Source organism: Citrus sinensis, chromosome 7, assembly GCF_022201045.2.
Source record: "Citrus sinensis cultivar Valencia sweet orange chromosome 7, DVS_A1.0, whole genome shotgun sequence".
NCBI classification, from domain to species: Eukaryota; Viridiplantae; Streptophyta; class Magnoliopsida; order Sapindales; family Rutaceae; genus Citrus; species Citrus sinensis.
This window is the reverse complement of record NC_068562.1, coordinates 22516703-22529754: the sequence shown is the minus strand read 5'-3', so window position 1 is coordinate 22529754 and position 13052 is coordinate 22516703. Positions and strand designations below refer to the sequence as shown.

The 13052-nt window shown below is 30.8% G+C and overlaps 1 protein-coding gene across 1 annotated transcript; it reads left to right on the top strand.

The window, feature by feature from the left end:
• The first annotated feature begins 7658 nt into the window (after positions 1-7658).
• LOC102619140 (farnesylcysteine lyase) lies at positions 7659-12189 on the top strand. The gene is made up of 4 exons (XM_006465046.4): positions 7659-8409; positions 10841-11200; positions 11311-11486; positions 11753-12189. Exons 1-4 carry the CDS (start codon positions 7750-7752, stop codon positions 12018-12020), a joined length of 1464 nt encoding a protein of 487 aa, XP_006465109.1. The 5' UTR covers positions 7659-7749; the 3' UTR covers positions 12021-12189.
• Positions 12190-13052: the final 863 nt, after the last annotated feature.

Below are 13052 nucleotides of genomic sequence, written 5' to 3'. Positions count from 1 at the left end.
TTAACGCTTTGAACCATTTTTAAATTTTAATACTCTGTGATATGAATGTGACATTTAGCTTATAAATTAACTAGTTTTAATTTGTGTCTATGTTGGACAATTAATTATATATTTAGAAGATGACATTTTAGCTTTTAATACTTCTTTACATTTAAAAGAATATGTGGATGAAAATTAAAAAAAAACTTTTCTAACACAATCATTGTCCTATTGTTGAAATCAAAATTTTTTTTTTTTTCAATGGGCTGAGGGCATAATGCAAAAACTATCAACTTACTATATTAATAATATAAAAATCTATAAAATTGAAAAGCCAACGGCAGAAGTCATCACCTATTCAGAATTTTGGTACAATCGAAGTTATAATTAGGAGGTGGCAAATCCAATCAACAAATCAAATTGTAAATGAATTGGGTAAAATTCGATAGATTTGAATTTGATTCATTTAATAAATTAATTGTAATCTTACGTTTATTAAATAAATATTCATTTAATTCAGTCACTGTACAAAACTAAACGAATTGAATCAAATTTAGATTTGTTTACAATTTATTTAATTTGCTTATGCAGAATTATTTATTTGTCTTTGTTATTATAGCTTATAATTATGAAACTATCCTCCACATTTTTTTAATTTTGTACACAAAAAATTAATGGTAAATAAGTAACTTAATTAAATGGATATTAACAAATAGACTCATCTTCGATTCATTTACGAATTGTTTATCAAACGAATTCTAAATTAATAAATGAATGAGTGATCTCAAACTTGGATTCGATTAGTTTAGTTAGCGAATTAAATCGAATTGACATATTTATTAAATGAATCAATTTTTTCAAACCAAAATCTATATAATTTTACTTGAATGAATAGAATAAATGAATACTGATCTAAATTGCCACTACTGATAATAAGTTCTAAAGATATGACAATTGAGACCGAAATAGGTAGTTAATGAATTACCTACTTTACATAAAACTAAAATTATCATTAAAAGTTAAAAACAAAACATAATTAAATTAAAACACTTGATTAGATATTTGGCTTGTAATCACTGTGATCTTAGGCATCTCTCGCAATCCTCCCCTCCTCCTCATGTCTTATTTTACGTTTTGATTAGGAAATATTTGATGGAATGCATTTTCCAAATCACCCTTCGCATTTTCATTCAGATTTCTAAGAAAAATGATGCTACCATTCTAGTTTGCATGATAATTCCTAAAATTCACTACTACCTTTGCTTCACTCATATTAAAAATGGGGATTTTTTGGTATTTAATTAACTTTAGACAATCTTGCTCAAGGTTTATTTCACCCGCCAATCTTTTCTCTTTGCTTGCAACAAAAAATGTTGGTCTTTCTCACGCTCTTGTGTTTTTTTGATTCATTAGTTGTTGTTGGTGAAGGAGCCGATCTTTAGGATATTGTTAAATAATTCTCCTATTTTCTACTATTTTTTCTCGATCATAATAGTTTATAAACATTTCTCAAGATATTTTTTCTTTCTTCTAATTTAATTGTTTGATCATGATAAATAAATAAATACATACATACATACATACATACATACATACATACATACATACATATATATATATATATATATATATATATATATATATATATATATATATATATATATATATATATGAGCTTTGACTCTTTAAAATGCTAAATATCATGTGACTAATGTGTTTTTCCCAATGATTTTTTTTTGTTAGAACAAGAAATGTTTTGGTAAAAACCATCACCTATAACCTAAGAACATTCATGTTGTATTATCAAGAATCAATAACAAGTTATACGAAAGCGTACCTGAATCCATAACGCTGAATTACTCTCTAGGATTGTGTGGTTGACCTTCTAGATTTACACGTTCTCCTAGAGAATCTTTTAAGTTTCTCACTGCTCTCCCTCTGATGATGGAATGTCAGAAAGAATAGATACTTGTAACCTAGGGACCATAACCACTTATAATGACCACTTTTTCTTATTGTTATTATGTATTCTTAATTTTGCCCATCATAGAATTAGAATATCATTAAGTCTCTATATATTAAAGGCCCACACCCTATTAGATACATTAAAGCTCATAATACCAAAAACTTTAATAGATCACTTTTAATTAGACTTAACCTTATATGATAGTCTGCAACATATAATTATTCACTTATAAGCCTAACGTTGGATTAAGGATTCAACAATGTTATATTAAAAAAATTCAACAATCTTCCATTTAGGCTATATGTGAAACCTTATAATTATGCTTTGCAAAATAATCATATGAGCTCAACCTTTTTGTCATTTTCGAAATGTATCTAGAACCAATCTGGTCCATCAATCATACCAACATAGGATCAAAGCAACCTTCATTACAATTATCGTAACTCGACCCATCAATGATCACTATACCAATACAATTGAATGACATGATCATGATATGAATGTGTAGTATGGAAATTTCATGGAATGTGATCTTAACATGCCTATTTCTAACTAGTCCACCTTAAATCTTTGTAAGATCAAACCATACCAAAATTAGAGTGTGAATAAACTAAACTTTATGAATGTGTAGTATGGAAATTTCAAGGAATGTGATCTTAACATGTTTATTTCTAACTAGTCCACCTTAAATTTTTGTAAGATTAAACCATACCAAAATTAGAGTGTGAATAAACTAAACTTTATTTCTGAAGAAAATAACCATAAATATCCATAAACTAAAATAACTGAAAATGTCTATAATATAAGAGTATCTAAAATCACAAACTTCCACTAAAACTGAATATTCTTTAATGACATGACACCTATGCTAGCAACATGCTCATGAAATATTTTGGGTGGCAATCCCTGAGTAAGCGGATCTACAATAATGAAATTTGTACCGACATGCTTAATAGACAACTATCCACTTTGAACTCTTTTTTTAACAACAAGAAACTTAATGTCTATATATTTGGACTTCGTAGAGCTCCTGTTGTTATTAGAATAAAGCAATATTGACTTATTGTCACAAAATAATCTAAGTGATCTATCAACACCATCTACCAACACAACCCCATGACAAAATTGCATAGCCATATTCCATGATTGGATGTCTCGTAACATGTTACGAACTCTTTTGCCATCGTAGAAGAAGATATAAGAGATTGTTTAATACTCTTCCAAGAGACATCACCCCAGCTAACAGATCCAATAATACTAGATTAAAAAATCGAACATTTTTCTCGTTGTTTTTGTGCTTCTTTGTGATAATGTGCAGTTTCATGCATACCATACTTTTAGTTGTTTAGAGTCGATAACACATGACACCTTAAATATATTTCTAGTACCTAATTAAAAAGTGAGTAATGTTACGCAGGCGTAGGTAAATTTACATATTTAATAATTGAAAATTATTAATGATTAATTTATTAATATTCACTTTGACTGAACATGTTGTTTATTTTTATAATTAGGTAAAAATTAAAAACACTTTACTTAATAATATATGACAATCCTAAAGAGATAACTATTTGGACAGAAATAGTCAGTAAATATATCACCTACTTTACATAAAATAAAATTAACATTAAAAGTTAAAAACAAAACACAATCAAATTAGAACACTTGATTAGATAGCTAAACTATGATCATTGTGATCCTAGGCACCTCCAGCAGCAGCGTCCTCTTTTTCATTGTCTTTTTCAAAATTTTGGCTGGGAAATTTTTAATGGAATACATTTTTCAGATCAATCCATGCATTTTCATCTAAAGTTTTAAGAACAACAATACTGCAATTTCGATTTGAATGATAATTCTTAAAATTCACTACTACCTTTGCTTCATTCATATTAGCAATAGGGATTTTTTTTATATTCAATTAACTTTAGATGCTCTTGCTCAAGGTTTGCTTCACCTGGTAGTCTTCTCTCTCTACTTGCAACCAGAAAACATTGCTATTTCTCAAGCTTTTGTGTTTTTTGATTCTTTAGTTGTTGCTAGTGAAGGACGTGGTCTTCATGATATCTTTCAATAATTCTCTTTTCTTCAAATGTTTTTTTTAATCATAATAGTGTATAAACACTTCTCGAGACATTTTTTTCTTTCTTCTAATTTAGTTGTTTGATCATGAAAAAAAAATTACGAGTTTTGAGTCTTTAAAATGCTAAATATCATGTGACTAATGTATTTTTTCACAATGAATTTGTTTTTTTTTTTTAATTTTTTTCATTGTTTTTGTGCTTTTTGTGTGATAATGAGCAATTTCATGTTTGATGCACCATGCTTCTAATATTTTAGAGTCAATAGTATGTGACAATTTAAGCACGTTCTTAGTGGACAATTAAAAAAGTGAGTGATGTAATGTTAGAGTAGGTAAGTTTAAGTGTTAATTTGATTGAGAAGTGTTAGTAATCAATTTATTGATGTTCACTTTGAGTGAACATGTTCTTTGAGTGAGCATGTTGTTTATTTTATAATTAAATAAAAGTTAAAAATATTTTACGCCATAATATAATAAGGGTGGCAAAACGAATAAACAAACTGAACTCAAATTGAGTTGTAAATGAATTGGATGAAAATTCGATGGATTTGAACTCAATTCATTTAATAAACGAATCGTAATTTTAGGATTCGAATTTGATTTGTTTATTAAACAAATATGCGTTTAATTTGTTACTTTTTAAAATTAAATGAATCGAATCAAATTAAATTTGATTAATTTACGATTCATTTATGTAGAAATATTTTATTTTTCTCTTGTTATTTTAGCTTATGATTACGAAACTATCCTCCAATTTTTTAAATTTGTGCATAAAAATTTAATAGTAAATCAATAATTTAATTAAATAGATAATAAATGAATAGACTCATAGTTGATTCATTTATGAATCTTTTATTAAATGAATTTAAACAAATGAATAAATAAATCAGTCATCCAAAACCCAAATTCGATTCATTTATTGAGGAAATCAAATTCACTCATTTATGAAATGAATTAATTTTTCAAACACAAACCCATTTAATTTGACTCAAATTGAATCAAATAAACAAATCATGATCCAAATTGCCACCTTATCCATAATAGAGAAACAATAATCTTAAGTAGGATAATAACATAAAATTTATAAAATTGAGGAGGCCAACAAGTTACAAGAGAGACCATAGAATGAAACAATAACTTTTAGTAGTCTTAGAAAATATGTAATAGATAAAAGGCCAATCGCACGAAAAAGTTGATGACATTTCTCCATTTAAACTTTGTAAACTTACCTCACATTAAAAAAATATAAGCACAAAAAATTCTCATTCTTTTTAATAGTTTCAAAAAAGAAAGAAATTCGGACAAATAACTAATTTAATCTTCATTAATTTCTTGTTTTTGTGACTTATTATTTCTCAACCTTTTTTTGTGTGCATATCTAAGGCGTCTTTAACATAAAACTTATGAGATAAAAGTAATAAAATATCTAGAAAAATATTTTGACTTTAACATTATATTTTATTTTTCCTCAAAATTCTGATTTGATTATCAATCATCAATATTAAGCTGATAAAACATCTTTGTGACATAATATCTCATGAAATTTGCAACTGCCAAATTTATGCTATTAGGTGTAAGGGTATTGAAAAATTATTGGGTAACAATCAAATCATTATATTATAAATTTAAAAATTAAATACCTAAATTAATATGGAAAAATATAATTTTGTTGGACAATATAATTATCCTATATTATATTGGTAAAATGGTAAAAAAAAAGTAGCAATCTTACTAGGCAAAGATGGTTAAGACACAAAAGTGAAAAAAATAATTTAATTAATTATCTTAATTTTTTATTTGATTTTTGAGGAAATAATATGAGTTTTCTATAATTTTTGTTGAAATGAGGAGAGTATATGGAAAATATTGGGAGAAAATATTCTCATCTCATTAAAAATTAGATTGAAATGGATGAAATTTCATTTCTAAAATTCTCTTGGAATACTTTTGGATGGGGATATTTTCCCTTCACTATTTGTATAATTCCACCCCAATTATTAAATTTTTTTACTGTTACAATTTTTTCTTTTTATATATTATGGTTCATTCACATTTTTAATCTCGTTCTATTTAGTTGACTAAGGCCTTTCCCTAGTTTTATCAAACTAAAATCTTTATTGTTGATTTCAGTACGAGCGCCACAATTGACCTTCTCCAACATATTCATGTGTGCATTTTTATTTTTATTTTAAACCATTCATTTTCCTTAACTAAAGCAGAACGATCAAAAGCATTAGTAACCTATTTCATGTTGTTATAATTGATGAATGAAATATAAAATTGCCTAATGGGTATACAAGAATCATGTCACCTAATGAAAAATTAGTTAAAAAAATGAAACCAAAATAGTCACCTCCAAGTTCAACTAGTTTGTGGGTAAATAATAATATAAATAGTAGCAAAATTATGAGAAAGAGACTTCAACAACTCATGTATTTTTTGCGCCAAAACTAAAATGATAGCTGCAAATTTCTTCATGATGATGGTGGCCAATCGCTCCCATTTGTAGTTTTGTGTGGTTGGCTTCCTTTTAAAGCCTGGAAGCATGTTTGGGTGACGGAAGAGAGAAGAGAGAAAAAAAAATGTTGATGTGAAAGTAGTTTGATCAATAAGTGGGGGTTTATTTATAAAATAATGGGAAAAGAAAGTCTACACTCCAAAGTTTGAGAAAGTTTAAGGAAATGGTTACTAATACCCTCAATTTTCAAAAAGAATACCAAAATCTCCTTTTGATCATAATGTTTATGTCCTCTATTGTTTTAAAAAATTGACTAATGTTTTATAATAAATAGACATATAATAGTAAAATAAATGTAATATATATATATATATATATATATATATATATAATTTCAATATTTAAAAATATTTTAGAATTTTAGAGTTTATTAGTTATATTTTATTGTATTAAAGTAAATTTTATAAAATAGAAACATAATATTTAAATAAATGTATTAAAAATTTAAATTATTTTGGACATTATGTAAAACAATAATTTTAAGATTATTAGTATGTGAGATTTGTTTTATTTGTAAAATGTATTTAATGTAAAAATTAGTTTAAAATCTCTACAATAAATAAAAATATATTATTAAAATAAAATATTATAATTTATATATTAAAATATTTTAATATTTTTACTACTAGATCGATTACATTATTTATGTAATACTTTATTTATTAAAGATTTTAATGTCAATATTTTAATCACTATATCCAAAGGATATTATAATTAAAAAAGGATCTTAAACTTAAGGGTCTGTTATTTTCTTAAATCTTAGAGTATAAATGTCTTTTTTTCTAAAATAATTGGATTTACAATGTTTTTGTGGGGATTAGGGTATTGTTACAAAATAAATATGATCAAAATATCAGTACCTATACTTTTAAAATTTTTTTTTTTGTAGCTTAGTGTAATTAAACTCTAAATTTATGCATAATCATCCCTTTATGCATCACTCAAATGACCGCAAGGACAAACTACTTTTAATTTTTTAATGTAATACTAAAAATTTATAAAGCGTCTAAATGGTAAAACTTATGAAGCAATAGTGACGCATGGAAAAAATATTATATCTTTACAGGGACCTAATTGTTATTATCCTATTAATTTCATTCAAATATCTATAGTCAACCAGAGAACTGGAGAAGTGGATACGAGAGATTAGTTGAAGAAGAAACTTAACAGAGCAGCAGCAACGGCAACTTGTTGTCAAAGACGAAAATGCGAACACTCTCTATCTTGATTCTGCTGATATTTTCACCGCAACCAACATTCCAACAAGAACCCACCGTATGCATAATCGGCAGCGGCATTGGCGGCTCATCGCTGGCCCATTTCCTCCGTCAATACTCCTCAAAAAACTGGCACCCCCGGATCCTCATGTTCGAGCGAAACGGCGTCGTCGGAGGCCGCATGGCCACGGTAACCATCTCTGGCCAGACCTTCGAGGCAGGCGCGTCGATTCTCCACCCGAAGAATTACCACACGGTCAACTTCACCAAACTGCTCAACTTGAAACCCAAAGACCCTCCTTCGTCCGAGGATTCGACCGCGTTTGGGATTTGGGATGGTAGCAAGTTTGTTTTCAAGACGATCAGCGTCAGCTCTACGGTGCCGTTTGTGCAGAAGATTGTGTCGCTTGCGAATTCGGTGCTGATGGTTTTGCGATATGGGCTGTCGCTCTTGAGGATGGAGAGTTTTACGGAGAGTGCTGTTGATAAGTTCTTGAAGTATTATGAAAGCTTTGAAACAAGGCCTGTTTTTGAGAGTGTTGATGAGATGCTTAAATGGGCTGGTTTGTTCAATCTCACTGCGAGGAGTTTGGAAGAAGAGTTGATTGATGCTCGGTTGTCTCCATTGTTGATGCAGGAGCTTGTCACTGTAAGTTTACGGGGTAACTTTTGCTCTTTCTTTCTTATGTTTTTGCAGAAAAACTATTACTACTTTTGTTTTTTAGAAATGAAATTAGCTGTTAGCTAGATCTTGGAAATTGTAAGATATTGGAGCTTAATACTATTCTATAACATGGTATCAGAGCCAGGTTGACCAAGAGGTGATGAGTTGAATTTAATTTGTTAGTGTTCAAGCTTTAACTTATAGGTCAAGTGGTAATTTAGCATAGAATTGATAGGAGTTGTCTTTTGAGAGAGTGGATTGGTTATAATAGCTGACGATGAGGATAACTATGATTGCTTTTGGTACCGTCTGCAAGGCATTGAATCATTAAAGATGGTATTTTTTTCCAGATAGGGAACTTTTCTATTGACGATGAAGAATCATTACAGGATTTGGATCAGGTGTCCATTAAGAAAGCAAAACAATAAAAACTTTTCTGTCCTATTCAAAAGTATATCCAATCACTCCACTACAAGACTAGACCAGCCTAGACACCTATCTCAAAACCCCCACCTGCCTTAGATAAATGAAGAAAAAAGATGAATCTTTGAACTGCTTAGAACCTGGAGCCCAAAGTGAAGCTGAAGACGGACTCTATCCCACAATTCTTCGATATTATCCGCATTTTTCCCTTCAAAATACGTATTTCTTTCTTGCCATGTTTCCCAAAACAGAGCTGCCCCAGTACAATCCCAAAGCGTTTTGGTCTTTTTTTCTTTTACGAAAAGCAAAGAAATTCTCCATTAGAATAGAGTCATAAGAACTCGGGATTACCCGAAAAGTATTAGCCTCTTTTTACAACCTATTCTACAACTTAGAGGCGACTATGAAGAGAAAGATGATTATAAGTTTCTGCACTTGCTTTGTACATTACACACCAAAAAGGAAATAGACACATGTTAGGGAATTTTCTTTCAATCACTTCTCCAGTATTTAATTTCCCTTGAATTTTAGGGGGAATACTAGTCTTCCAGATTGTTTTGGAAAGTAAAAAATAAGCCAAGGAGACATCGTCAATCACCAAGCAAGATAAGATTTGCAAGAGTGATGTCCTGATGTCTCTAAACTCTATGTTCCTTTGTCTTTCTTTATTTCCTTCACATCAAAATTGTCTAACAACTTCAACAGAGAAGCATAATCATGAATCTCTCGATCATATTTGGTAGTTTAGAGAGGTATAATCTAAAACGTGATAGCTGAATTACTGAGTGTTGAAGTCACAGAAGAAAAGGGTAACATATGGGGCTGCGAGGCCTTAAAACAACTTGGGTGGTATAGTGAAGTCAGATTTGAATTTACTTTAAGTGTTCTTAGTCAGCAAGAAAAAGTTAAATCAACCTTGTCAAATGTTATCAGATTGCAGTGGAATTTTCATACCACGTGAATCTATATCTCCTTCTAACCATGAAGGGCCTTTGCGTTGCAACCAATAGTATTAAGACTGGAATATATGTATTATTTGAGTCTGTAAGTGACATAAATGGCTGATTATATGTCACATCCAGGGCTTGAAGCATGGATGGAGATAACAAACTTATCATTGGTTTAATTTACACCTAGTAAGCTATATATATATATATATATATATATATATATTCAAATCCCAGAATAGTTAGCTTTCTCTAGTCTTATTTTGAGGTTACAGAATGATGTGGCATGGATAATTATTTTGAGTACATGTGCCCGTCTGGACTCTCCACTGTAATATGCTTTGCATGCCAAAAATATGATATGGGGTCTATTATTGATATGTGGGAAGCTTTGGACGCAACATCTTGGACACTTCTGACTGTGTGTAGTATTCTCCATCACCAGTAATTTGTGTTGGAGATGTCTTTCCACATTTGCGTAGAGAACTTGAAAGGAACTGATGCACAACAGGTTGGAAATGCTTTAATGCTTTGTATTTGAGCGAACTACTTTGTTTAAATTAAACATCAAGTGAATTTTCTGTCCAGCCTTGGTAAAGTTCCGAAGCTGCTGTACCTTGAACTTTGAATCAATTGCCTCATTGGGAAGTTAAGGTAAATTTCCTCTGATGTAAGCTCTAGCCTCTTGGATAAACAAATACGACTGGTCTCCGTACATGCTTATCTTGTTTCATTGTAGCTTTTTTCATGCCTTAAGTTCGAGCGGAGGCTGCCTTGCATGTTTATTTGTCTGAGTGCAATTGCTATTTCTGCTTGACTGATCTGTAGCTTTGCTAAACCTCTAATTTTCTGGTAATTCTTGTGTGCTGGAAATGATATTGAAAACAACTATCATGCACTAATGTCTATAAAGTAGAAATTTTAAGAATAAATTTGAAATTGGTTGAAACATTCTTAATGTTTCATTTCATTGTGTCTTCTAGTTCAGTTAAATATCTGATACTTTTTTTAAATTTGTCAAATTCAATTTCTTTTGGCATGTGCAGATTATCACTAGAATCAATTATGGCCAAAGTCTCAGTATCAGCGGACTTGCTGGTGCTGTTTCCTTGGCAGGATCTGGAGGAGGATTATGGGCTGTGGAAGGAGGAAACTGGCAGATGGCTGCCGGATTAATTAATTGTTCTGACGTCGCATTGCACCTCCATGAAGAAATAGAATCTATCTCATACCTCAGAGAATACTATGAGCTTAACTCAACGAAAGGAAACAGTTACACATGTCAGATCACTGTGGTTGCTACACCACTGGATGAATTGAATCTTCATTTCAGTCCTCCAATTTCTATTCCAGAGAGGAAACTACAGCACACACATGCTACTTTTGTTAGGGGTGCTTTAAATCCCGTGAGTTACATATTCTAACTCCATATTCTTATGGGGACTCTTCTATAGTTAACTCATAGTTTGTTTTATGTTCACCCCATCTAAATAATTCATGTTTTCCTTTTCTTAAGGCATACTTCGGCCTCGATGGTGTCTCAAAAATTCCAGAGCTGGTTGCCACAATAGAGGATCCTGACCTGCCATTTACATGCATTTCAGTTCTGAAGCAACATGATGAAAATGATTTCACTTACAAGATATTCTCTCGTAAACCAATGACAGATACTTTATTAGATGACATCTTCAGGTAATATTTTCGTCAAGTTAGTAACCATCATTTATTTAGCAATGTTAAGAGATTCTGTCGAGTGGCTATTCTTTTTAAGTATCAAAGTAGCTTAGTAAATAGTAATTTAAGGAGCAGTAGACACTTCTTGATACCTTGAAGACTTGACCATCGATGCAATTAACAGAGATGGAGTCAAAGTGAAGTTGGTGCTAGATTTAGCAATACTGATCCAAAAATCATTCAACAATTGGATTTTGATTCCTGTATATTTTGTTTCTTTGTAGTGTGAGGAAGGAGACAATTCGTATAAACTGGGGGGCTTACCCTCATTACAAAGCTCCGGAGGTATTCGCACCATTCATTTTAGATGGCCGGCATTTGTACTATGTGAATGCTTTTGAGAACGCAGCTAGTACCATGGAGACAAGTGCAGTTGCTGCTGAGAATGTAGCACGGCTTATCCTGTCAAGATTTTTCAGCAAGCCGTCTGTGACTTCTTTAAATTTGAAGACCTCATCTGATGCTAGGGAGGAACTGCACTTAGATTTATGATTATGATCAATAACTCTTTTAGATTTGTGATTCGTTTTCATCAACGAATCCACGTATGGTGTAAAATTGTGTAGAACATAGAACCAATTTAAGAATGTCCGTACGCGACATGAAACCTTTTTACCCTGTCAAAATAAATTTGTGGAGCAATGCAACAAACTTTCTGTCATCGATTGAACTTTTTTTTTTCCTCTCCCAAATGTGTCTCGAGCAATGTGTTATAATTTCAATTCCCTTAAAATTTAGGAAAGTTAATAAAAATAACCTTAAAACTTTATGTTATTTTGAAAATGACCTCTCTAATTTTTTTCATATAAAAACTAGCCAAACAAAAATTGTTTTGGACCAATCACCCTCCTCGTTTGCACACGACTGAGACTCTCTCCCTTAGAAAACCAAAGCAAGTTTTTTCTCTTGAATCATCAACAGCAACAGTGACGAAAGACGGTGATCGCCGACAACAAAGGTGAGGAGAAACTCGAATCCACCCGAATCAACTCGAATCCATCCAAATCCAACGAATTGAAAAGAGTCCAAATGCCAAGTAAGCTAACTTCCTCATTTTTTAATGATTTGAATGAATTTGAATGGCATTGTAGATGATTATAGGTTGTTAGATTAATATAATCAAAAGAAATTTTGTTAAAATGATAAGTTACAACTATTGCACATTACATGTTTACTGAAATGCTTCTTAAATAGTCTGTGCTTAGTTTTTGTACGCGAAATGTTAAAAAACGCGGAGGGCTTTTTGTCGAATTGTGTTGCGTGTTTGAGGTGTGAAATTGTGCGACATGGTGCCTGACGTACCACAGCGCGCGCTCTGTACGCTATTGCACCACATTGCAATCTTTTTTTTTTATGTTCTTGTTAATGTTATGAAGTTATTACATCTGATTGTGTAATATAACAATTTCTTATGTGTAACTTGCATTAGATACATGGCCAAATCCAAAATAACAAAGCATAATCCACCTGATCGAGGAATAAACTAAGCATGATGAAGGTAACTTATGAAAATCACTTCCTGAG